At 52.6% G+C, this 25,382-nt stretch overlaps 2 protein-coding genes across 6 annotated transcripts in view; one reads left to right on the forward strand and one right to left on the reverse strand.

Annotated features, from left to right (window-relative positions):
• The window catches only part of NEK4 (NIMA related kinase 4), an 88,959-nt gene that overhangs the window by 15,175 nt on the left and 48,402 nt on the right, over positions 1 to 25,382 (forward strand). For 3 of the 4 annotated variants that reach the window (XM_060161627.1, XM_060161629.1, XM_060161630.1), the window contains 5 exons: positions 2,745 to 2,852; positions 8,989 to 9,125; positions 11,178 to 11,489; positions 12,581 to 13,522; positions 18,087 to 18,205. The gene's annotated coding sequence lies outside the window, so the exon portion shown is untranslated. The remainder of the gene's footprint in view (positions 1 to 2,744; positions 2,853 to 8,988; positions 9,126 to 11,177; positions 11,490 to 12,580; positions 13,523 to 18,086; positions 18,206 to 25,382) is intronic. The other variant, XM_060161628.1, reaches the window with a different exon arrangement.
• Positions 1,480 to 15,101, reverse strand: ITIH1 (inter-alpha-trypsin inhibitor heavy chain 1). 2 transcript variants are annotated; one of them, XM_060161624.1, is made up of 22 exons: positions 14,988 to 15,101; positions 14,732 to 14,752; positions 14,321 to 14,487; positions 13,792 to 13,896; positions 13,321 to 13,483; positions 12,647 to 12,760; positions 11,313 to 11,438; positions 11,112 to 11,228; positions 10,244 to 10,412; positions 10,030 to 10,155; positions 8,926 to 9,107; positions 8,482 to 8,667; positions 7,307 to 7,446; positions 6,565 to 6,719; positions 6,453 to 6,467; positions 6,010 to 6,030; positions 5,468 to 5,548; positions 5,244 to 5,357; positions 4,007 to 4,208; positions 2,911 to 3,083; positions 2,208 to 2,319; positions 1,480 to 2,052 (listed from the first exon to the last, which is right to left on the reverse strand). In XM_060161624.1, the coding sequence occupies exons 1-22, from the start codon at positions 15,099 to 15,101 to the stop codon at positions 1,923 to 1,925; spliced, it is 2,733 nt and encodes a 910-aa protein (XP_060017607.1). In that variant the 3' UTR covers positions 1,480 to 1,922. The 2 variants fall into 2 exon arrangements, with proteins under 2 accessions (XP_060017607.1, XP_060017608.1); XM_060161625.1 differs by lacking the exon at positions 14,732 to 14,752 and having other exon boundaries at positions 7,307 to 7,443.

A 25,382-nucleotide genomic window follows, 5' to 3' on the forward strand; every position in this document is an offset into this window, starting at 1 on the left:
GGAGCCACAGAAGTAATGACAGAGAGCTGCAAAGTCGGCAGAACAATAGTGGATCAACAAAGGGAGCTGCTGAGGCCCGGCTGGGGGTCCCTGCTCTCCTCAGGCCTCCCGAACCCTGACCCACACTGCTGGCGGGCACCGAGTTCAGGGCTGACACCTGGGAGCAGAGAGAAGGGCCCTGCAGTCTAGCTCCCAGGACGTCTAGTTCATGAGGTCATCTTCAGCATCTATGGTTGCTGACTACTGGGCTCTTGGGACTGTGGCAGGGGTGGCAGAACTATTGTCCTGCCAGCATTGCCCAGTGGCTCCTCCTCACGGCCCTGCAGCCGCCTGAGGAGCTTTCCCCAGCCCCTCTCCTCCAGGCTACCGCCTCATCCCCCAATACTTGGAGTTTTGTGGGAGGGACAACTCAAAGTACGAAATTCTGAGGTTGCTCAAGAGGCCCCTGAGGGACAGCTGGGGACTTGGAGGGACCCAGAGTCATCATACAGAATTTCGAATTAAAGGAATCTAGGAAATCTTCAGGTCCACCCCATTTCCACTCTAGAGGACGGGAAAAGGAGGCCCCAGTTGGGCAGACTTTGCTGAAGGTGACCAGCCAGCTGGCAGCCCGTGGCTCTCCCTTGAGAAGCCCAGGATACGTCAGATGGTGGGCTGGGCTCTGAGATTCCACTAGCTGCCCCTCAGGGCTCTGTGTCCCTGGGCTTGGAGCAGCTCTGGACCTCAGCATTTGTGTTGTTGATCTGAGCCCCCATGGGCCTCATCTGGAATGGGAACTGGACAGAAGCCAGAAAAAGCAGAAACCCTTTGGAAAGGAGTGAGTGGAGGCCCATCAACCTTCGCCAAAAGGGCCAGTGGCGCCCCAAAGCACAAGTTCATCTCCACACACCCTGTAACGTCACATCTTAACTGGGCCCCTAGACAAGGCCCAGGGAAGGCATTCTGAAGGGGTATCAGGCATCAGTGTGAGGAGTCAGTGGACTGCTATTCCTGGCCCCTGAAATCACAGCTTCTGGGCAGTGGCCGTCTCTGCCTTGGGGAAATATGCCTGCTCTCAGAGGTTCCAAACCCCCAGCTGGGAAATCCAGTGGAGGATGGAGGCCTGGGAACTGCCTCCTGAGGCCCTGACCCCAATAGGTGACCCTCAGCTCCTGGCAGGACTTCTTCAGGACCCCAAGTCCATATATATTTCATGTATTTCTTTCACATGTTAGTGTTAAGTGATACTTTGGGATATCCAGAACCAAATCCCAGCAGGCTTTGGCCATCAGCCACCCAGCCTGATGGGAATATTTACATGGGGTGGTTAAGCACATAGATGCTGACTCCAGATAGCATGGGTTCAAATCCCAGCTCCGCCACTTAAAAGAGGAGTGATTTTGGACAAATTACCTAACCTCAGCTGAAAGTAGTCGTGATAAAAGTATCCCCCAGGGCTGTTGAGAGTATACATTTAATTAATTCAACAAAGGCACTTAGAACAGTTCCTGGCTACAGGAAGCACTGGGGCAGCTGCAGCTGTTACGGGTTGTTCCTATACGTGCTGCCAGAGTGTCCTTTGGTCTCTGGACCTGTAGGGGAGGCTGTGTGCACGGGACACCCAGGACACTCAGAGGGCACGGGGCCAGGCAGCTGCAGAGAACAGGGTGGGGTGGGGGCAGAGTTGGTGCCGGCTCCCGCCCAGCCTCCTGGTCTGCTGTGACTCCTGAGCCCTTCTGAGAAGCAACATCTTGGGTTGCCTCCCTGCCACACCCCCCTCCCGCAAAGCAGCCAGCCTGGGCTGGACATAGCCTCTCTTTAATGGAAGTCATGAGTGCTTCGACATAGGAGACCAGCTTGGACGGGGAGGTGTGGCCTGGGCAGCGGGTCAGGCTCCTCCTCTGCCATGGTCCCAAGGGAGGATTGGTGTGCTGGCTGGGGGCTCAGAAGATGTTGGGGACGATATAGTCAGTGTGAACACCGTCGATCAGCCCATCCCCGTTGTTGTGGATGAACCAGCAGGTCACCTCAGCCCCATGCCGGGGGTCTTTGCTGTAGTCTTTTTGCAAGCCCCTGAGGAGACACAAGCCAGCTGGTGTCACCTTTTGGAGCTGGCAGGGCTGCACCGCCCCAGGAAGCCCACCTCAACCCTGTGACACCTGGAGGAAGGCCTGGCGCAACGATGGGGAAGGCCAAGGGCAGAGATGCTGGGAGAGCAGCCCACCCACCTGGTGACCGTCAGCCGGCGTTTCTTCACCACCATTGTGGCGTCTGTCTTTGTGGGGTCAGAGCCTGGGTGGAGGTCGAACACTTTATAATCAAAGGGGTGGAAGAATTGTCCTGGAAAGGCATATGGGAGACAGCAGTTACCATCGGGGGCCTTGCTGCCTTGTACTCAGTAGGTGCTCACTGGAGGCTTAGAGAGTTGCCTAAACAATTGTTTTTCAAGGGCTTGACTGTTTCTATAAATGTTGGCATCAAAAGCCACCTTTAGTTCGCTTGCTATAGAGAAGCAGATATATTGCCTGTTGGTTGTACCTCCTGTCTTTTTGGACCAATTCCAAAGGAATCTGGCTGGGGAGAGAGGGTTGAGGGGTAGAGAACAGGGTCTGCAGGAAGGCCACAAGGAGAAGCAGTGTGGCCGATGACCCATCCCACTCAGGAGGTCTCTGGGTGTCCACTGGACCTTTCCATTTGCTAATCGGACCTCTCCTTACTCGCTCCCAGGCTCACTTAACCTTTAAATTCATTGTGTTTGCTTGCAGCCTTTTTGTGGGACAAGCCTTCACCGGGACCCTCTTTGGAACTCTGAGCCTTGTAGGCCACGTTGGAGGTGGGCCTATCCTGGTGACCCGCTGCAAAGCTCACCCAGGGTAAGTCCTCTGGTTTCAACACCCCACCCCACAGCTCTGCCCGCCTAGCCAGCCGTACCCAGCAGCCCGTGTGTCCGTGCCGACATCCGGTGACTATCCAGCACGTAGAAGCCCAGGAAGTCCTGGCAGATGGCACTCCCCTTCCATACCCGGTGCAGGACGACCTCGAAGGTGCCCCCATCCTCCACGGACACCACCAGGTTCCTCTTCCTGTTGATGGTCACCACCACCCTGTGGGGCCAGGTGCCATGAGGGCAGGTGCGGCTGCACTGCACCCCCTCCATTCAGCTCCTCTTGTCCTTGAGACCCAGCTCTTATGAACCCCTCTCCCCGCAGGGGGTTGACGGTTACCTGCTCCATGCTCCTTCCCACTTGTTGCTATTGTGTATGGGGCCCTTACAACGTGCTAGGCTCTGTGCTAAGCCCTCCACGCAAACTGCATCATTCAGTTCCCACTCTGATCCTGTGAGGACTGAGGCTCAGAGAGGTTAAAAAACTTGCTCAAGGTCACACAGCTGGCGAGTGGCAGAGCCAGGACTTGGACTCCAGCCTGTCTATTATGAGTCTGTGTTCTTTGACTCCCACTTATCATCTGTGTCCTCCATACCGGACTCTGCCCACCTCTTCCTATAGCTCTGCTGCCCAGCATTGGGCTCTGGTGCTAAGCAGTTTATTGAACGAATGAATGAGTGAAGGAAGGAACAAACACTAAACAAGGCATACCAAGACAGGGGCTGAAAGAGAAACCTAGAGAACGCTGGAGTTCAGCAGAGGAAGGGACTAGGATGGCTTCAGGGAAGAGGTGGCCAATGCGCTGGGCCTGGGAGGAAGAGTTGGCTTGGTTTGGTGGAGACAGGGGTGGACTGCAGGGTGAGGGTGCCACGGGAGCACAGGCATCCAGGCAGCTGGGCCCGGAGCACGTGTCCAGCAATCCAGGGAAATTGGGAGTCAGGGGTGGGGAATGGTCCACGGGGCCCGACATGTCTGCACAGCCTACGCGGAGGCCACATGGACGTCACACACTGACACAGCTCGGGGAATGAGGGCCCAGCAGGCTCGGGCAGCAGAGCTGGCTGGCTCTGGGGCTTCGTGCCTTGGTCTTCACCACACCCACCCCCGCCTCCCCTCCCAGGCCCCGGCCCCAGCCCGGTTACTCATTCTGCCGCAGTGAGGCCTGGTCCCTCCAGGAGAATATAGGTCCTCCAGAGCCAGGGTTCAGCGTAATGTTCTGAGGAGTCACTTCCAGCTGGAAGCCTGTTGCGGGGTTTGCGATCCCCAACCGCCCGAAGTACGTGCCCTCGTGCTTCCCAGGGCCACTGGCCTCGTTGCCGATGAGCTGGCCATTCACTGAGAAGCCTGCAGTGGGGTGAGGGGCCATCCGGGTCAGGGCGGCCCAGCTCTGCCTAGAACCCCACCAGCCGGTCCTTGCTCCTGCCGCCCCCAATGCCCACCCTCTTCGGGCTCTGAGGGCCTCACCACCCAAGGGGAGGGGCCTTCAGGACAGGTGCAGGCCGCTCGCAGCACCGCCTCCCTTCCCTCCCGCCACACTAACTCTCTGAGACTTAGCCCTCGGTTCTGGGCCCTGAAGGAGGTGTCACCTCCCCGAGGACAGGCCTTGGGCCTGCTCCTTGTCTGTGGACCCAGGCCCTGACACAGGGCAGGTCACAGTAGGTGCTGCAGGTGGGCCTCTCCACAGAAGCCTCCTCTGAACTGAGCAGCCAAAAGCCCCCTCCCCGTCTTCACTATCCCAACACAGCACGTCTCATGCTCGGAAATTGTCAGCTAAGAATTTGTTCACCTGTTTATCTCCCTTCCCTAAACTCCACGAGAGCAAGGACTTTGTTTCGGTTCCCACTGTGTCCCCAGACCTTAGGATGTGCTCAACAAATATTAGCAGATGGCCTGACTGGACTGGGAGGGTGGGAGAAGTGGCCAATAGATGGAGAGGGCGTTGTTCCCATCACCTGAGCCCTGCTGGGGAGGTGGCACCAAGACCCCTGCAGCCATGCAGGGGATGGGGGAGGGGGGTGTGGCAGGGCCACTGCATCATTTATAGGATTCAGTACAAAATGAAAACGAGGGGCCCCTCATTCAAAACTTGTTAAGAATTTCAAGATGCAACAGCAGAACATTCAATCAAGCATGGAGTCCTTCCAAGGGCAGGGTCCTGTGCACCTGCACAGGTCACATGCCCATGAAGCAGGCCCTGTATAGGGCCCAGGCAGGTGGATGGGGCATGAAGGAGGCCGGCTGAGCCCAGCCAGGTGGCGGGTACACAGGGTGAGGGGAGTGGAGGCCACAGCCACTGTCCTTCCTGTTCATGGCTGAACGTTGAGGACAGAGGAGCCCAGTCCCCACCCTCTCTGGCAGAGGGCGTAATGTCACCCGTACCTGTGTCAGGGTCCTGCACCAGGCTCAGGACCACACCAGGCTCCTCGTTGATATTGAAGCACAGAGTGTCCTCTTTCTGGGGCACGTGGATGAGGAAGTGGGGGTCAGTGTCCACTGGGGGCACAGCATGGAGTCTATTAGATTGAGTATTAGGCACATGAGGCCGGCTGGGGAGAAGGGTTCAGTCAGGCAGGTGTGTCCCTCAGACCCTCCCAAGGACTCACCGCCAGTCACTTGGTTTGGCAACTGCTGGACCTCGGAGCTAGGGCGCGTCGGAGAAGGCTGCGAGGCCAGCAGCACGAAGGCTGACGGGCAAAAGTAAACAGCGCTTAGAAGGGAAGCAGCTGCGCCTTCCCTGGAGCTGCTGCCTCCTTTTCTGAGGCCCCTCCCACCCAGGCGGGGTGGCCTGAGGCCACAGGGGCCGGAGTGGACACAGAGCCTTTGACGCCTCTCGGGATGTGGGAATGGAAATTTGGCCCAGCACAGTGGCGTGGCCCCCTCTCGGTCTCCTTTCCTGGGAACTGGGAGGTGCTGGTGGCATAGGGGTGGGGAGGCCAGGCCAGGTCAGGGGGAGCGTTCTGACGGTTCCCAGTGAGAGGCAGCGAGGAACGCTGGAGCAGAGGAAGAAAACCTTAGGCTATCATTTCCTCATCAGGCAGATAGGTGATGACCCAGGCTTTGCTCAGGACTGAATGCACAGCCTGAGAGGTGGCCATGTGTGGAGCAGAGGGTAGAGACCTGCGTCATCAGGATGGCTGCCACTTACTCTTTCTGGGTCCCACCATCTCTGTAGAGGACAACAGTAGAGGACAGCGTCACTCTCCCCACTCCACACGAAAGGCACGCTCCTCATTCCCCAAGTGCAGCTGGGCCCAGAGGCCAATCAGGCCTGGGCCCGCCCTCCTCCTGTGGGTCCCAGCCCTCCTCCTGGGGGTCCCAGCCCTCCTGGTAGATGGATGCTCACACGTAGGGCCCCTAAGGAGTCCGGGGAGTGGAGGGGTTCAGGCTGAGCGAGAGCTCCCCGAGCACACAGGAGGCAGCAACTAGTTTGCAGCAAAGTAGGGAAGGGCATCTTGGGGAAGGAAGAGACCAAGAAAGGGTGGAGCAGAGCAGGGGGAGCGGGTGCTGTGTGCCTGGCGGCTGGAGCACATGCCACTTGCCCAGCCACCCGGAGCCCCTTGCGGAAATCAACGTGATTTAAAAACTCACCCAAGGGCAGAGAATCTGGAAAGGAGAGAAAGGAAAGAGAATTAACGCCCAGGAGATTTTTGGCTCTCAGAAGCCTCCCCATGCCCACAGCCTCCCCTCTGCCAGCCCATACCCTCCAGGGCCTTGTCAATGAGGGGCTCCAGGCCGTCTTGGTCCGCCATGCCCCTGATGGTCATGGAGGTCAGCGGGGTCACAAACTGATAGGCCAGCGACATCTTCAGGGCCTTGGCTGACACGTTGGCCTTCTCTGCCCCCTCCAACTTCATCCTGCCAGACAGACACCAGCTCTAAGCCCGCAGCTTGGATGACAATGGACTTGCACTCCCTCGTCCTTTCCTTCCTTTGTTCACTCTTTCAGCAAATGTTTACAAGGCCCCTGCAGTGCCCCCACCCAGGGGCTGTCTTCAAGGACCTCATGATTTAAAGGCCTCCCTCAGAGAAAACCTGGAGGTCTGGCAGGGCTGGGGGACATGCCTCAGAAACACACGGAGAATTCAATAGCTGTGAGATCCTGGCAAGTGGTCTAACCTCTCTAAACCTCGGTTTGCTCGGCACGTTGTGAGGATTAAATGAGTGTGTCTGGACACAGCAGCCCCGCAGTAAAGGGAAGCCTCCCCCGCAGCAGCTCAGTGGGGGCAAAAGGGGCTGCCCTGTGCCCCCAGCGGGCCCTGACCACACTACTGACTGCCTGGTTGATATTAACTCAGTGAGCAAAGTCAGAGGCCAGTAAATCTGACCTGCTTGCAACCTCCAAGGCCTAGAACCGCCCCTCTGTAGTCCAAAGGGCCAGGGCGGGGGGCGTGCTCTGGGGTGGTCATGCCCCTCCACCCCCCAGGCAGCCGCAGGGCTGGTACCGCTTGGCCAGCAGCTCCTGGATGGTGAGGTAGGCCCACAGACGTTCGACGTGGTTCTCCAGCATGTGGCCCCGCTCTCGGAGCAGTTTCTTCATCTCTTCCTCGTCCACCAGGCAGGTCGTCTTGAATTCTTGGCCCTCCTGAGGGAGGCGAGGGAGAGAGAAGTTGTGCGCCATGAGGGGTTCTGGGGGAGCCTGATGCTGTCTGGTCTCTGCAGCTCCGTTCTGAGCATGCTACCCCCTGCCTTTCCTGAGCCTGCTCTCCTCGTCCTCTTCCATCCATTCCTTCCACAAAAGTTGCTAAGCACCCTCTGTTAGCCAAGTTGGGCCAGGCCCCGGGGATCCCAGGGATGGAGGATCAGGCCCTGCCCTCATGGAGTTACTCTCTCTGGGGGATGCCAGCAGGCACCCAGCTGATCCACCATGTAGCTGTTTCCACCACGCCCCGCTCCTCCGGATGCCCACCGCGGCCCCGTGCACCATTCAGCTTGCCACAGCTCACAAATGCGCCTTCTCTCCCCAGCTACAGTAACGGGGGCACCTCTTCCCAAGGGCATCCCATGTACCAGGCACTGTATAAGCCTATCATGTGGATTATTTCGTTTACTCCACACAACTCTCTAGTACATTGTTACCCCCACGGTACAGAAAGGCCTAGAGAACTGGACCCATTTGATCAACGTCACCCAGCTGCAGCCAGGGTCTAGCTCAGCTTTCCTCACTCTAAGCCCAAGTCCTGAACCCTCAACTACACTGCACGGCTAGAGTCCAGGTCTCTGTGACACCCCCACACACACCCCGCAGCGTGCACATACACACAGGCACTGCACCGTGGTGCAAAGCTGCATGTGCAGTAGGTGCTCAGGAAATAGTGGTCACTTGAGAAGAAAGAGGCTGGCCTCTCACACTCTCACGCTTTGGGAGGAATGATGTGAGGAATAACAGGTGGACCAGTTGGATACAAGGGACTACAGCTAATCAAGGCCATGTTGGCCCCACTCTAGCCTGCCCTCTGGATGCCTTCATTGGAAGAATGCTCAGCCCTGGGGTGTGTGTGGCCCTCTGGGGTGAGGCACCGCTCTGGGGAAAGAGAGGCTGCTGGGGGCATAGGGGTGGGGAGCAGTGTAGGTTTGGAGTCTCTGGGTGCCCCTCCACCCTCCGCAGCCCTCTGTTTACCCCATAGGCTTGCACATCCGCCTTGAAGCTGCTCCGTTTGTGGTCAGCGATGCGCCCGGCCACTATGATCTCCGAGCCTTCGTAGTACTGTTTATGGTGGTGCTGGGTCAGGGCCGAGACGGCATCCCTGGGGTACAGCAACTCCACATCCCTCAGCAGAGGGTTGGCTACCTGCTCGTAGAAGCCCTGTGGGGATGGGGGGTGCAGCCTCAGAGCTGGTGGGTCGTCCTAGGCATCCAACAGGAAACCCACTCACAAAGTGGGGTGTCGGGATCCCTACTTTATAGAAGGAATTGAAGGCTCAGGGCTTAAGTAACTGGTTTGAGGTCACACAGCTAATTCGAACCCCACACCAGAACTTTATCTGCTCTGGGCTGATGGGTACGTGGCTGCCAAGGCCATGCTCCCCATGGCGTGACTTTGGGAGCAGGGGGAGGAGGAGACCTGCAGCTGCTGGGTGGCATCGTGGTCCTCGTAGATTCTCTGGACACGTCCGTTGTTCTCCAGGGACATGACCTCCAGGAATTTCAAGTCCACATCATGGCCGAAGCCCAAGTTGTAGAGTGGGAACTTGCCCCTGATGGCATCTCGGACGTTCTTGAGGATTTGGGTATGATCCGTCACCCCTGCAGCCACACAGCCAGGTAGGGACGGGATGCTGGCTCACAGGTGTGTGGGGCACGAGGGGACTTTGGGGCACCCTCCCTGGGGGCCAAGACTCCCATCTCAGACCATCTCCAGTCCCCACTGGCATCTTGAGGCAACGCCTCTTGCTGGCTCACCTGGGTGACTGCAACAGCTACTCACAGAGCTCCTCGAAGACTTTACCCATCTACATGGATCCGCCATGAGCAGATCTGATTCTGCTGTAAACTCACGGCTCCTCGCGTGGCCTGTGAGGTCCTGCTGACCCTTCCACCCTGTTTCACCTACTCTGCATATGCCTACGCTTCCCAGGCAGGCCCTGCCAGTGCACAAACCTTGTTTTGCTCAAGCTGCCCCTTCTGCCAGGGATCCCTTCCTGCTTCTCCTCCCCTCCTTCCAGATTGAGCTCAGGGGTCACCTCTTCCAAGACGCCTTCTGAGACCCTGCCTGGGCCAGGTGCCCCTTGTCTGTGCTCCTTCGGCCTTCTGGCACCCTTCGGGGCCCTTGACAGAGCATCTGCTCCTGGGGCTGCCTCCCCCAGTGGACCCTGGGCTCCTTAAGGGCAAAGATGTGTCTTGTTATCTTAGTGTCTCTCCTTGGTCCCTAGTCCTGTGCTTGGCACTCAGTCAGTGCTGAATCCATAGTTCATTAAACTCAGCCTAGGGTCCTGCCCATCCTCCTGGGCCCTGTGCAACCCCGTGTCATGCAGAAACTTCCCCAGCTTCCCAATTCAGGACAGAACACCTTGGAGCTCCTTCAGACTCTGTGATCTGAACTCTGCTTTTAAACCAGTGCTTGGCTTTGCCCTTAGCCTTTCTGCCCCCTGACAGCATCCCCATTGGTTGTATTTCCAAGTTCAGCTTGAATGCCTTTGGTAATGAAGGTAACCCTCGGGGCGTTTACCCTCTGTGGGCTCGCCATCTGTCAGCATGATGAGAATAGAGGCATGGTTGCTGAGCTCTGGGAGGCTTCCCTGAGCTTTGTTCAAAATCTCAATTCCCTGGAGCAAACCTCCGTTCAGGTTTGTAGCTGCAAAAAAGAGAAAGCAGATCAGTGTATGCCCTGAATCTGAGGGGACAGAGGTGACATCGAGGTGGCCCCAGACCCCTGCCCTTACACCCGGCCAGAGAGAAGTGCTGCACAAAGTTCCGAGCTGCGTCCAGATTGGCGGCAGATGCCTGCACCAGCGAGCCCCTCCAGGACTGCACTGCAGACCCAAAGAGGACCAGGTCGAAGTAGTCCCCTGGCCGCAAGTCCCCCAGGATTTTAAGGAGCGCCTCCTTGGTCTGTAAGGACGGGACAGTCAGTGGAGGGGCAGGGCCCCAGCATAGTGCCTTCTGTCATCTCCAGATACCCAGTTCAGAGATCCACAGGGTAGAAGTACACGGTGGGCAAGCAGAAGGGGATGGACAGGACAGCCAGGTGGTGCCAGAGAGGAGCATCCTACTGAGCTCTGGGATGTCTTGAGGGGGATGGAGAAGGCAAGGGGACCCAGTATGGGGAGGGGAAATGACCAGGAGTTCAAGGGGGTCAGGATTAAGACAGAGGACCCCAGGCGGCTGAGTTTCTAAAACTCTGATTGTCCAGCCATGCTTTCACTGTGCTATGGACAGGACACCCAGAGCGCGGTGGGAGTGCGCTGTGCCCTGCTGCAAGCCATCTCCTGGGAGCACTGTAATCATTCCTGCACGCCTACAGGTCTCATCTTCCAAGCATCCCCCATTGGTAAACCCCACAACCGTATGGGCGCTGCATTTTACTCCCATTTTTACCATTGAGGAGAAGTGAATGCACTTGCCCACGGTTGCACAGTGAGAAAGTGGCTGATTCCAGAGCCCCTGACCACTGGGATATCCTGTTAAATTACCCTGCCTCTGACCAGGAGCAGAAGTCCCAAACCCAGACTCTGGAGGCAAAACCAGGGTGGGATGGGTGATGGAGCTAAAGAAGCTCCTGCTGGCCAACTGGTTAGAGCCACAGTTTACCTGCTTCACTTTCTGGCCTTCCATGGAGAAGCTGATGTCAATCACAAAAACCACATTCTTGTTCAGTTTTGTCAGGTTTTGGGGAGCAAAGAAGTGGGCAAAGTGGTTATCAGTGACCTGAAACACAAAGGGACAAGTGAGGCCTCTCTCTCAAGCACCCTGCCCACCCTCTGAGTCTTGGGCAAGAAGCTTCCAGCTCACCAGGAGGTCACAGGCCTTGTCCCGATTGACATCGTAGGTCACCTTGAAGTCCCCATTCAGCAAGGTCGTAGAGCATGTGGGGCAGGATTGCTGCTGGCCCACCGTGGGACGGAAAAGCACATGACCCTGGAACCATTGAAGGTGTGAGGCATTACTGGTTTGCAACGACAACGTAAGGTGTGTGTGTGTGTGTGTATGTGTGTGAGTGTGTGTGTGGTGCACAGGCATAGGAATGAGTCTAGTGGGCCCCTCGCCCTGCTGCTGAGAATACACACCTGTGGGTGGTAGGAGAGAAGACCTGTTTCTTTGCTCACATGCTTCTGAATCATTGGGATTTTCTATAAGTATCGTCACTTTGGATACACAATAAAAACAAAATAATAGCAGCATGAGAGGCACCGGTCAACTCACACTATCTAGTGAAAAAAGCAACACTGTGCTGGAAAATGAAACCTGCCTGGATAGACAAAGAGAAGGAAGAGCTCCCAGAGTGGGAGCTGCGGTCTGTTTGGACTTGGTGCTGGTGTTCCGGGAAATTGGTGGTGGTTTGTACTCGATACATTTCTACACTTTTGTACTTTCCACATTTTCTTTAAAGACGCTTTTCTTTTTACTTTTTCTTTGTTTGTTATAAAAGCAAAATATGCTCATTAAAAATTTTTTTGAAAATTATTAGGAAGACAAAGACCATCCCCTTGGCCCCCTGCTGAAAGCAAGCATGTTTGCTAACACTCTGGGGTATCATATTTTGTTTCAAAGGAACCCCTTCAAAACTGTAGGAAACATTTCTTTTAAGTGAATTGTTATGGACTCACTACCAAAGGTGGGTGGGGAATAAACAGTTTGCTCCTGGCTCCAGTTGAGGGCAAGTTAGGAAGCAGGGCACTAGTTGGGTATCACCCACTCATATGCCACAGTCCTCAGGACCTGGGGTAGGGGCAAGCAGGGGGCTTCTGGGATTCCCACAGACGGGTGGGAAGTGACAAGTGGCAAGTGGCTGGGTAGGCCAAAGGCCTTTCCAAACTTCATCATGTTTCCAAGAACACTGGGGCTTGGAATCCTGAGGTTTGCACATGTGCCCTATATTTCCATGAATGCTTTCCTGTTGGGATGAGACAGGCAAAGAGGAAACTGAGGCTTAAGCAAGCCAGCATCTCACCCCAGACCAGGCAGCCGTTGTAGGCACCCTCCCCAGCCTCAGCACACAGGCTTTTGCCAAGCGGCTCTGAGAATCAGGAGTGCAAATTTCCTCTCTCTCTCTCCCCTAGGGTGGCCTGCAGCCCTTGTCTGCAGCCACGCTGAGAAGTCTCTGAGGGCTCAGCCATCCCACGCACCTCTTTTCCTGAGAAGGACTTCTTGATGAGTTGGGCGGCCAGTTCCTTGGGGAGGAAGGAGGCCTGGGCATCCAGCTTGCTGATCCCCCGAGGCTCAAAGATGTCCACGTCGATCTGTGGCATTGAAGCAGTTCCTGTACCAAGGCTCCCATTGGGGAGCCTTCATCAAGCCCCAGCCAAGAGCCAGCGTATATCCTGACCACCTACTGTGTGCAGCACCCGCCCAGCTCTCAGCACAGGGCCTGGCATGTTGTAGGCACTCCAAAAATATTGGCCAAATGAAAGTGTGCATGCCTGAGCCCCTCAACTCGGCCACCACTAAGGTGCCAGTGACAATTACAGCCCCTCAGGCTGCCCAGGACTAACTGGTTTACAGACTCCCTGGACATTCAATATCTCTCATGATCCTTGCGGCAGTTCTGAGACACACAAAACCCCCATTGGACAGATGAGCGAGCCAAGGCTCAGAAGAAGGAGGAGGTTGGAGGGTTCGGGGAGCTCCCTGCCCACGAACAGCCATCAGAGCCCACCCTGAGGAGTGAGTCCCCTCCCTGTGTGCTCAGGCCCAGGGCTGCACGTGGTGGGTGCCGAACCAGCGCTCAGAGCCGCAGAGAGGGAGAGCAGGAGCCCAGCTCCTGAGACCTTGCCCCTGCACGTGGTCACCAGCGATCTACCTCAAAATGCTGCACCAGCTGCTTGGGCTTGACCTTGATGACAATGTCATACTGCATAAGCTTTCGCCTCAGCACCTCCTCGTAGGTCAGCCGGAACGTGGCCTTGCTCCGGGGACCAATGGTGACCTGGATGGCAAACTGCTCCATCGTTCTCCCTGAGGCCCTGGATGTGCCACCAGTGGCAACAACAAACAGACAAATGGTAAGTGATGTGGAGGTCCTTGTCACCTAAAGCATGGCCCTCAGAGTCAGTTTCTCTTATTTTCGTGCTGCTCCCAGCTTTCCTTGACCCTCACTCTTAGCTGGCTGGCCAGGGTCAGAGCCCCACTTTTCCAGAGGCCTCGTCCAGTGCACCTGTGCCAGCAGTGGATCTGGGCAGTTTGCTCCCTTCCCATCAGCCTGGGCTGCCCTCCACCCAAGGCATAAATCCTGGCAGGGGAGGGCAGCACCAGGGCAGCACCCAGAGCTCACCTGACAAGGCCGGGGTTCTCTCCTGAGATGGCCGCTTTCCGGTACTGCTTCCATGCAGTCACTTTGTCCTTTATGTCCCCGAGGAATGCATTTTCACCTGCTGTGCTACAGGGAGGAAGATGCCCTCAGGGAGGTGCCCCTCCCCAACCACACAGGGCCTCCGTATTGGAGGTGCTCCCAGCCCAGGCACTAAGGAGGCCCTGTCCAGGTGAGCACTTGTGAGAGGGCATCTCCAGCTGGCCTCCCACTGCCCCCAGAGCTGCTCAAGGAGGTGGGCAGCCACGGCCACAGAGTCCAGCAGGAAACTGTGGGTGCCAGCCTGTGCTCCTTGGGCCCTAGGCTGAAAACACACTGTCAGAGGCTCCAGTTTGCTGTCTAAGATGGGAGCCCAGAGCAGACCTAAAGGGCTTTTCAGTCCTTCAGAGCTGGGCTGGCCTGTGGCCCTTGGGGACGAGGGGATGGGCTGCACTGTTGGGCCACTCAGAGCCATGGTTTTGGGCTGGGCCTGGTGAACCAGGCGGGCACGCACATGGCAAAGTCGCTGATGAAGGCCATCCTGGGGATTTCCACATCAAAGGCCACTTCCTTGGCTTCGTCGGCGCTGTTGACCACTTGGCTGGTGATGACACAGTGGGAAAAGCGAGAGGTGACTTTGCAGTTGACTTTCAAACTCTGGATGACCACGCCATCGACAGCCTAAAGTGGGAAGTGCGGGAGGTGGCTGGGATGGGGGCTCAGCCACGGGAGACCTCGGCACCCAGCTCTGACACAGGTGTTGTTCTCTATGCCTGAGGCCATGCCGTGGGGCATGAGGGGGGTGGGCGAGCCCCTATTTGGAGGAGATGGGAGTCCCTCTGCCCAGGGGCACACCTCGAAGCCCAGGGGAAACAAACTGTAATAAAGGCCCACCACAGACCCCTGTGCTGAGATCCTCACTCACTGTGTCCAAAGCCAGTCGCTTCTGTAAAACAAAACCGGCACAAGTGTGAGTGCGAGCACTCGGGACCAGGGCCTATCTGTTAACGGACGGGAATAGGACACAGCCTGTGTCCTCGACGCCTTGGCCTCACTTCCCCCATGCTGCTGGGAGGTCCTCTCCATTCAGAGGAGGTCGAGGTGGGTGGGGAGAGCCCTGGTCTCTGTAGCCCCTTCCAGGTTCAGCTGCCTGTTTCTGGCCCAGGGGTTTACTCACATACCTTGCCGCCTTTGGGACTGCGTGCGGGTGAACCCTGAGCGGGCATGGCCTGCAGGGTGAGCAGGGACGCCAGGCACACACAGAGCAGCCCCCGAAGCCCCATCGTGCCGTGCATGGTCTCAAGGCTCCTGCTGCCTGTCACTTCACTCAGACCACTAATCAATAAAATGCTGGATAAACATGGATTAAACATTAAACATTAGACAAGATTAAACATTAAACATGGATTAAACATTAGACAAACATTAAATATTTGAAGGCAAATATTACAATTTGAGGGATGAAAAATAGACAGTGAAAGCTTTCTCCTTAGGGGGACTCCCAGCTGTGCAAACTCCTGACCAGACTCAGACTGTGCCCCTTGGTTAGAGCTACACTCAGCTGGCGTGAATTGTGAGGACCCAGACAGCTCATTTAATCCAGGCTCCGTGGCACAGGGCCAGCATCAGCGATACTGGGGCAGGTATCAAGAAGCCACAGTTAAAAATGAATTTCTCAACTTCATTAGGTGTTCCTTTCAAAATTCTTTAAGCATCAACAAACTTTTCAGACAGTCCCGCTTTGGCCAGGGAGGCAGGTACGGTGGCTTACAAAGCGTCTGCCCGTGTCCTTGTTTCTGACGGCACCACCTCTAGCAGCTCTGCCAGAGGTGGTCTGGACAGTTCTGGGGATACGTAATGGGTGACACACCCTTTAGGCCAGTCAGCTTTGTAAAGAAGAGCAGAAGTAAGCCTCATCATTCCAGGATATAGTGGAGACAAAAGATGAAAGCCATGCTTTCACGATGAAGGACAGACTACAAGCCATGCGTCGCTCTCAGCCCTTTATGATCTAATTTTATCCTCAGGGTGTCCCTGAGACGTTGGTCCCACAGCAAATGAAAGAGCATGTATTCAAACCCAAATCTTTCAGACTCCAAAGCCCAGGCCTATCATGTAATGATAGAAATGTCCTCTGCATTATTAGGAAGAAAGAAGAAGCAGTCAAAGATCCCAGAGACCCATCCTGTAGCTGCAGTTTCTTAAGTTTTATGCACAAACCCTGTCTGTCCCCCACAAGCCACACACACTGGGCAGACATGGCCCCTGGTCAACCTACTCCATGGCCCTGGTTGGGATGTACTGGCTGCTGTGACCCTGATATGGTGAGGGGGCCCAGAGGCTTCTTTGATCTCTGTTTGCTTGTCCTGGACTTTGTCTCACAGAGCAGCTTCTGGGAAAGGGCTTATTGTCCCCAGGCCAGAATACCCTTCTTGCCTGTCTTCTGGCCTTTGCGGGAGATGAGATGGATCTACGTGAAACTGTACATTAGGGGTTCTGTTGATTTTCTGCACCAGTATCAACCAAGCCCCATGTTGGGTTGGGTACAGTGCCAGGCACTAGGACACCACAGTGATGAAGCCTATGTGCCTCCCTGTGTTCAGTGAGCTGATGCCTTGGGAAAAGGAGTCAGACAAGTCAAAGGAAGCCCAGTGAATCCCAAGAGTGGCCAGAAGCTAAAGAGGAGCCTGAGGAAGCTGTAGAAATCTGGAAGGGGTGGAGCTCATCCCTTGCAGGGCCTTGGAGAAGCCTCCCAGAGGAGGTGCCTAGCAAATAGAGCGGCACTTGGGAAGGACGGGTGGGAAGGGGAGAAAGAGAAAAGCAGATGGGTAAGTGTGTAACATGATTGGGGAAGGTGCAGGTGTCTGTGATGGGAGCAGCACCTGATGAAGAGGGTGGGGAAGGAGGCTGGGAAATGGCTTGGGACAAGCTGGCACAGGGGTCCCGTCTTTTGAGTAGGAAACACTAACAATATTTTGAGCAGGTGCATGGCAAGATCAAGACTGGGCTGTTGGGAGATGGCTAGTTCCAAGCCTGTGCCGTAGAGGTGATAGAAATGCACTTGTGTTGCATGGCCGGGAGAAAGGGCATGGGCAGTGCTAACAGTGACTAGCACCTGGCCCACTTCTCAGCATCTTTTGTGCCTTAGTTTGCTTACTGCTTACAGTACCCCCAGGAAATGGATACTGTTTTGTCCCATGTGACAGATGAAGAAGATTGGTTGACTCACTCTGTGGGTGTGTGTGTGTGTGGAGGGGGAGGGTGATGGGTGGACAGCAAGCAGCTGAAGTTGCTAAAGATTGAGCCTGGGGTGCTTCCCTAGTGGCGCAGTGGTTGAGAGTCCGCCTGCCGATGCAGGTGACATGGGTTTGTGCCCCGATCCGGGAAGATCCCACATGCTGCGGAGCGGCTGGGCCCGTGAGCCATGGCCGCTGAGCCTGCGCATCCGGAGCCTGTGCTCCGCAACGGGAGAGGCCACAACAGTGAGAGGCTTGTGTACCGCAAAAAAAAAAAAAGATTGAGCCTGGGGGTTTGAGAGGGTGGCCATGCTGCTGGTGCCTGTGGGACAGCAGGTAGGCCCAGACCTGCTCAGACCCCTCGGTCTGATATGTCCAAACTGAACTCATGACCTTTCTTGCCCCCCACCACCAAGCCTGGTCTTCTTCTTGTTGTCCATCCCAGTGAAGGCCACCACCATCCATCCATACATCCAAGCCAGAAAGCTGGGTGGCATCCTGGATGGCTCCCTCCCCTACACTCTCAACCTCCTCCCCACCCCATCTCCAAACCTCGAAATATCTTTTTGGTCCATTCACTTTTCTCCAAATCCCCAGTCACCACCGAGTCTACCACCCTCATCTCTCACCTAGATGGCTGCTTCCCCTACTTCTACTCCGCTCCCACAGTCTACCCTCTGGCAGCAGCCAGAGTCATTATTTTAAAAGGCTGATCCGCTCTAGGCCTTTCCCTGTCTAACATACTTCCAGGTCTTGAGTGGTCTGACCCCTGCCGACCTCCATCTCACCCAGCCCATGGCCCTTTGGGTCTCACAGCTTCAACTATAGATACTGTTTCCTGATCCATGCTACAACCAATCCACTTTTTGCTAGTATAACTTCCTTGTTCCTGCTCCCTTCAGCCTATAAAAATCTTTCATTTTGTACAGCTCCTTGGAGCTCCTTTCTGTCAGTTAGATGGGATATGTTGCCCAATTCGTGAATCACTGAATGAAGCCAGTAAGATCTTTAAAATTTACTCAGTTGAAATTTGTTTTTTAACAGATTTGGTGGCAGTGGTGGGATCCAGAGGAAACTTCTGAGGGCTTTGAGGACAAGAAACACAAGCACTGGTACTCTCAAATCCTTTGAGTTCTCTTTCTCGCCACTTCCAAAGGCCATGGGTAAGTTCCTCCTGATTCTGAGCTCCATTCTCTTTGTGTCAAACTTCTGATTTAATTGGCTTTCCAGTCCGGGGCAGGTCAGCTTGAGCTAGCAGATGGTTCCACCCAGAACCCAAGCCTCTAGCTCTTGGTTTCGTCCACTGTTGTTTGTTTGATTGGAATCCCAGTCCATAGTCCCCTTTGTTGGGGGTCTTCTGGTTCAGTCCTTTCCCTAGTCCCCAGTTCCACATTGGGAATTGCTGGTGGTGCACACAAGGCCTTCTCTTGGCCAGGTTACTGTTAGTTTCTGTTACTGTGCACATGAGGTCAAGGCTGTTGCTAATAGGAATCTTGGAAGCCAAAAGCCACAAAACTGGTGGGCACAGGTGGAGCACTTAAAAGCTGTTAGAGCACTCACCACCTAACTCTAAGACCCTAGTAATTATAATAAATTGGTCTCGGAAAGGGTTAGGTTGACACTAGGTCACCTGCCAACCGCAAGAAAATTTCTGTGCAACAAGATCCACCGTAAAACACCACACGAACTCCAACCTGGCAGCACATCCCTCTCAGGTATTAATTTGGCTCCAAGAGACCCAAGACAGCTAAAGAAATGGGATTGAGTTTCAAATAATTGAGTGTGTCGCCTTCTGGCACAACTGCTTATTTTATACCCAAGAACTGTGGTCCTGGAAGCTGTAAATATCTACAAAAATGGCAAAATCTTACAAAGACAATCTAGACTTACAATAGCTGTTATGAGAAAGGTTCCAGTTAGACAAGAGCATTTATTTAAGAAGTGCATTTGAAAGCAAGGGTTCCCAAATCAAACACACAGAATGGGACACCTATTTTTTTTTTTTTTTTTTTTTTTTTTTGCGGTACGCGGGCCTCTCACTGCTGTGGCCTCTCCCACTGCGGAGCACAGGCTCCGGACGCGCAGGCTCAGTGGCCATGGCTCACAGGCCCAGCTGCTCTGCGGCATGTGGGATCTTCCCGGACCGGGGCACGAACCCGTGTCCCCTGCATCAGCAGGCGAACTCTCAACCACTGTGCCACCAGGGAAGCCCCTGGGACACCTATTTTAATTGGCATGCAGAAACCTCCAAAAGCCTTCAGAATTCCATAATAGCTTCATTGAGCGATTCATTGCAAAAGGCTAATGAAAAATTAAAGACACACAGGCATGTAAAAGAAAAGACTATATGAGACTGATGCAACTCCTATTGCTCCCCTCTATCCTCCTTTACTTGAGTGCTCATTCTAGTAATCCTCTGTCTGAATTGTCTTTCCACTCTGAAGAGACTACAAGACCATAAACAAAAGTCCACCAAGTTAGTGGCCTTACAGATGTCCCCATATCTACCCTCAAAGGAGGGCCCTGATGTGGGCCCCTCCCAGTGTTGACGGCCTCCTGAAGGATTTTCTGGTAAACAGCTATTTTATTTCCTTAAGCAGCCTAGGGAAATTAAAATTAAAATTAATGAATAACCTTGAGCAATTCTGGTAGATATTAGAGCCTGAATATGGGATCCTGGGAAAACTGATAAAGCCAGTGAAGAGTGAGAATTCTAACCAGCTTCAGCTCTCCTGAATCTCTGTCTGTAGTGCCCAGTCAAGAGGAGAATAAAACTTGTTATTGTACCTACCTTTACTGTTTGTCCTGGCTGAAAATTAACAAGATTTTTTTGAAAGGACTTTTTTTTCCCCCCCAAGGTAGCTCTTTGGCCAGAAATTGGCCAAATTGTAAGCTGATATTCAGAGCCTGGTAAGAATTTTTTTTTAGGCCTTCTCTAAGCTAAATGTACCCAGAGGGAAAGAAAAAAACAAACAAGCAAAAAAACCTTCTGAAGCCTTTGTGGAAGGATTTACTAAAACATTTCAAAGACATATAGCTCTAAATCTAGAACATAGGACTCTTTTAGATTTCCATCTTAGTTGAAGATCTTCTCCCTGTTACAAAGAAGCAAATTGAGAAAAATGTAGTTGGATGGGTGGATCAATCTATAATGTCATTTAAGTTGCAACCTAATCCCCTGAGGAATTAAAAGCAACTGTCCTTACCTTACAAATCTTTGCAAAGCCAGAAATGCAGCTCCAGAAACAATTCAAAGTCCACCTGTCCTTTTTACCAACCCCCAAACCTCCCCTATTTATCTTAAAAGGCTTGTGAGTATTGTAAAAATTCTGGCCTTAGAAAACAAAAGTCCTTGGAGGAATTTGCCTTTTTTCCCTGTGCCTTTGAGATGTAAATATTCTTACTTGGTCTTCTCCAGAATTCTTATCTAGGTCATCTCTTTGAAATGCAAACTTCAGAGAGACCATTCTTATCCGAAGGAAAACAAAAGGGGGAAAGGTTGTTTGGAACTTAGACAAGTAAAAGTCTTAAATGTCTTCTCCACAAATATTAGTAAAAAGTTTTAGCCATCTGAGCAGGTAACCTTAACTTATTCCATCTGCCAAAACCATTTGGATCCAGCTTATTCTACAACTAGTTAATTTTGTACCGAATTCATGGCTAAAATTTTAGAACAAAAGCTATGAGCTCTTGGAACTTCCCTGGTGGCACAGTGGTTAAGAATCTGCCTGCCAATGCAGGGGACACGGGTTCGAGCCCTGCTCTGGGAAGATCCCACAGGCCGCGGAGCAACTAAGCCTGTGCACCACAACTACTGAGCCTGTGCTCTAGAGCCTGCGAGCCACAACTACTGAGCTCACATGTCACAACTACTGAAGCCTGCGCGCCTAGAGCCCGTGCTCCGCAACGAGAAAAGCCACCGCAGTGAGAAACCCACGCACCACAACAAAGAGTAGCCCCCGCTCACCGAGAAAGCACACACAGCAACGAAGACCCAATGCAACCAAAAACAAACAAAAAAAGCTATGAGTTCTCTGTTTGCATCAGTCTGTATGTTTATAAGTGTCTACGTACATATGTTGTAGATGTGTGGTATTTTTCTACCTTAAGGAGGTATTGCCAAAATTAATTTGTAAAAAAATTCTATTTAATTGGCTTAAAGAAACTTAAGCACATTGAAGAAAAATGCACAACCTGGACCTTCGTTGCAGGCTTTCTCTAGTTGCGACGAGCAGGGCCTACTCTTTGTTGTGGAGCGAGGGCTTCTCATTGTGGTGGCTTCTCTTGTTGAGGAGCATGGGCTCTAGGCACGCAGCCTTCAGTAGTTGTGGCATGCAGGCTCAGTAGTTGTGGCTTGCGGGCTTAAGTTGCTCCATGGCATCTGGGATCTTCTCAGACTAGGGATCGAACCCGTGTCCCCTGCATTGGCAGGCGGATTCTTAACCACTGCGCCAGCAGGGAAATGCTTTGGTTTAAGATTTATTTGAGGAATCTTATTGAGGACCATAGCCTGGGAGACAGCCTCTCAGCTCTGAGGAACTGTCCTGAAGAGGTAAGGGAGGAGCCAGGATACACTGACATATTCTGCTGGAAAAAAGACATGTAGTCGAACTGATCTCTGGTGGCCTCGTCCAGCAGCGGCTTGAAGCAGGGTCTTGGTTCCCCAGCCAGAGATTGAAGTCAGGCCACGGCAGTGAAAGAGCTGAATCCTAGCCACTAGACCATGAGGGCCAGTGGCCAGTGACAAGGCCCTGGCCCACTGGCTTTGTAGAAATGAATTTCCACAAGGAGATGGAAAGTAGTGAAACAAGTAGTGTTTATTAGGAGGAAAAAGAGCACATGTGAATAGACACACATGGGCAGGCTCAGAGAGGGAGAGTCGTGCCTCCATGGTAGTTTGGGGCATTTCTTCCGGGTTTCCTCTGGTCAATCATCTTGCTTTGCCCCGCTCTGAGTCCATATTTGGTTTATCTCAGGATCCTCCCCTGTGTGCATTTGCATCTCTTAGCCAAGATGGAGTCTAGTGAAGAGGCCTATGGGTAGGTTGACATCGTAACAGGGAAGAGCAAATCCTGACTCCATGTTGCATCTGTTTCTTTTACTTTAACCTTTGCTTTTGGTTACTTTACTTCCTCACCTCTTCCCCTTCTCTGTTCTATAAAAGAACCTGGCATCCAGACCCAGATAAGACGGTTTTTTTGGGTACACTTGTCTGCCATCTTCTCAGTCCTCCAGCTTTCCGAATAAAGTCGCTATTCCTTGCCTCAACACCTCATCTCCCGATTTATTGGGCTGTTGTCCGGTGAGCAGAGCGAGCTTGGACTCAGTAACAACATCATCTACTATGGGGTGGTGCCCCCTCCCTTTTTTTTTTTTTTTTTTTTTCTTTGCGGTACACAGGCCTCTTACTGTTGTGGCCTCTCCCGTTGCGGAGCACAGGCTCCGGATGTGCAGGCTCAGCGGCCATGGCTCACGGGCCTAGCCGCTCTGCGGCATGTGGGATCTTCCCGGACTGGGGCACGAACCCGTGTCCCCCGCATCGGCAGGCGGACTCTCAACCACTGCGCCACCAGGGACGCCCCCTGTCCCTTTTTAATCCCTGAGGAGCCTTTCTGCGCATGTGTAGTCAGGGAGGTCTCCTTGACCTTGAGAATGAGAAATATGTGGACTTTTTTTTTTTTTTTTTTTGGCTGCGCTGGGTCTTAGTTGTGGTGCAGGATCTTTGTTGAGTTCTGAGGGATCTTTAGTTGTGGCACGTGGACTCTTAGTTGTGGCATGCAGGCTTCTTAGTTGCAGCATGCAGACTTCTTAGTTGCCACATGTGAACTCTCAGTAGTGGCATGTATGCGGGATCTAGTTCCCGGACCAGGGATTGAACCCAGGCCCCCGGCATTGGGAGTGCAGAGTCTTACCCACTGGACCACCAGGGAAGTCCCTCTTTATCTTTTATCTGGGCAAGACTCACTCTTCTCTGGCCCTGCCATTACTGTTTTGTTTTGTTTTTTAATTTTTGTTGGAGTATAGTTGATTTACAATGTTGTGTTAGTTTCAGGTGTACAGCAAAGAGCAAAATGAATCAGTTATATATATGCATATATGAACTCTTTTTTTTTTTTACATTCTTTTCCCATATAGGCCATTACAGAGTATTGAGTAGAGTTCTCTGTGCTATACAGCAGGTTCTTATTAATTATCTATTTTATATATAGTAGTGTGTATATGTCAGTCCCAATCTCTAAATTTATCCCTCCCCTCCCCCCCTCATCCCCTGGTAACCATAAGTTTGTTTTCTACATCCATGACTCTACTTCTGTTTTGTAAGTAAGTTCATTTATACCCTTTTTTTTTAGATTCCACATATAAGCAATATCATATGATGTTTGTCTTTCTGTGTCTGACTTACTTCACTCAGCATGACAATCTCTAGGTCACTAGAGGCAAAGTCCAGCTATTTACCCTGTTCCTGTTGTTATTTCTATCTGGAAGTGTAAACAGGAGGCTGGCTGTAAATGTCTAACCTGGAGCCCATCTATCTCCTGCCTCAGAACATCAAAAGATTATTGCTAATCACAAGGAACAGATGCCTCAGGTCAATGATTGGAGTGCTTTCCTACGTATGGGAAGGTGCAAGAATCTGGGTTCATAGAAATTATGTCTTAGAAATGCACCTTAACTATCTAATGCCAATATCCAAAGGGCAGAATGCCTCCTGTTTTTCCCCATCCTGAATTACCCTCAGGGAGCACTGTGGGCTGCTGTAGCTAACGGCTGGATCCTTGTAGAACTGGGATGGTGGGCAACATTGTTCACTGGAATGGCAGGCAAAATTCCCTGTCCACAGCACTTATATGAATTAAGGATTCCTAAAACTCTCAGAAATATAAAAACTAACCCAAATGTTTTTCAAGTTCATGTGATGTGAGGTAATCTTTGGTAAATAAAAGCTAGTTTAAGTTTGTTGGTTTAATTAAAATAGGTATGTCTTCAGAGTTATCATTAAAAATAATGCAGACATACAACTTTTCTTTTTTTTTTTTTTTTTTTTTTGCGGTACGCGGGCCTCCCACCGCTGTGGCCCCTCCCGCCGCGGAGCACAGGCTCGGGACACGCAGGCTCAGGGGCCATGGCCCACGGGCTCAGCCACTCCGCGGCACGTGGGATCCTCCCGAACCGGGGCACCAACCCGCGTCCCCCCCATCGGCAGGCGGACTCCCAACCACTGCGCCACCAGGGAAGCCCAAGACATACAACTTTTATTCCACCTGAGTACACTAGCTAAATAAGTTCATGTTGTTTCTGTTACCAAATTTGTTAGCAAGAAAAACAACTTGGTATGATGAAATTTTCATGTTAAGAACAAGTGAATTGGGACTTCCCTGGTGGTCCAGTGGTTAAGAATCTGTCTTGCAATGCAGGGGATGCTGGTTCGATCCCTGGTTGGAGAACTAAGATCCCACATGCCGCGGGGCAACTAAGCCTGCGTGCTCTGGAGCCTGTGCGCCACAAGTAGAGAGAAGCCTGCACCCCACAATGAAAGATCTCGTTTGCCGCAACTAAGATCCAACGCAGCCAAATAAATAAATAGTTTTTTTTAAAAAAAAGAACAAGTGAATTAAATAGACGTAAATGGGATAGGAGTCTTTAGGTAGGGCTTCCCTGGTGGCGCAGTGGCTGAGAGTCCGCCTGCCGATGCAGGGGACACGGGTTCGTGCCCCGGTCCGCAAAGATCCCACATGCCGCGGAGTGGCTGGGCCTGTGAGCCATGGCCGCTGAGCCTGCGCGTACGGAGCCTGTGCTCCGCAACGGGAGAGGCCACAACAATGAGAGGCCCGCGTATCACACACACACAAAAAAGAGTCTTTAGGTAAAACACTTCAGCAATTATTTTATTTTATGGCATGTCTACTTAAATAGTTTCCATTATTTAACTTAAATAAGTTAAAGTTAATAATGGACATTTATTAAATATTTAGATCATTTTCAAATAAAATAAAATACTGAAACATTAATCACTGAACATAAGTTAATCCACTTTTGGTTTCCTTATACAAAAAAAAAAAAAGACCCTAAATATATTTAGGTGTATTAGTAAAAATCTTTTCTGCTACATTGGAAAATTTAATATGAGGAAGATGTACTCCTAGAAATTATGGAATATATTTATCTCTGCCAATCCATAGAATGCTAGTGTAAGAGACTGTCCACGATTACTCACTTCTTAGTTTTCACTAGAAATTAAGTATTCTAAGGGTTAAGAATTCTAATTAAGATATGTAATTGAAACTACTTAGAAATAATAAGGGTGAAAGGAAACAACTGTGTATGAAAAGTAGGTGAAGA

Source organism: Lagenorhynchus albirostris, chromosome 10 (assembly GCF_949774975.1).
Source record: "Lagenorhynchus albirostris chromosome 10, mLagAlb1.1, whole genome shotgun sequence".
Taxonomy (NCBI): domain Eukaryota; kingdom Metazoa; phylum Chordata; class Mammalia; order Artiodactyla; family Delphinidae; genus Lagenorhynchus; species Lagenorhynchus albirostris.

Excerpts from the sequence above, each read along its gene's own strand:
- ITIH1 (XM_060161624.1), bottom strand. The coding sequence starts at position 15,101 with ATGCACGGCACGATGGGGCTTCGGGGGCTGCTCTGTGTGTGCCTGGCG. Across the intron at positions 2,320-2,910 it reads ACGGACACACGGGCTGCTGG|GACAATTCTTCCACCCCTTT; the intron begins GTACGGCTGGCT and ends ATGCCTTTCCAG. Across the intron at positions 2,053-2,207 it reads CGCCGGCTGACGGTCACCAG|GGGCTTGCAAAAAGACTACA; the intron begins GTGGGTGGGCTG and ends GTGTCTCCTCAG.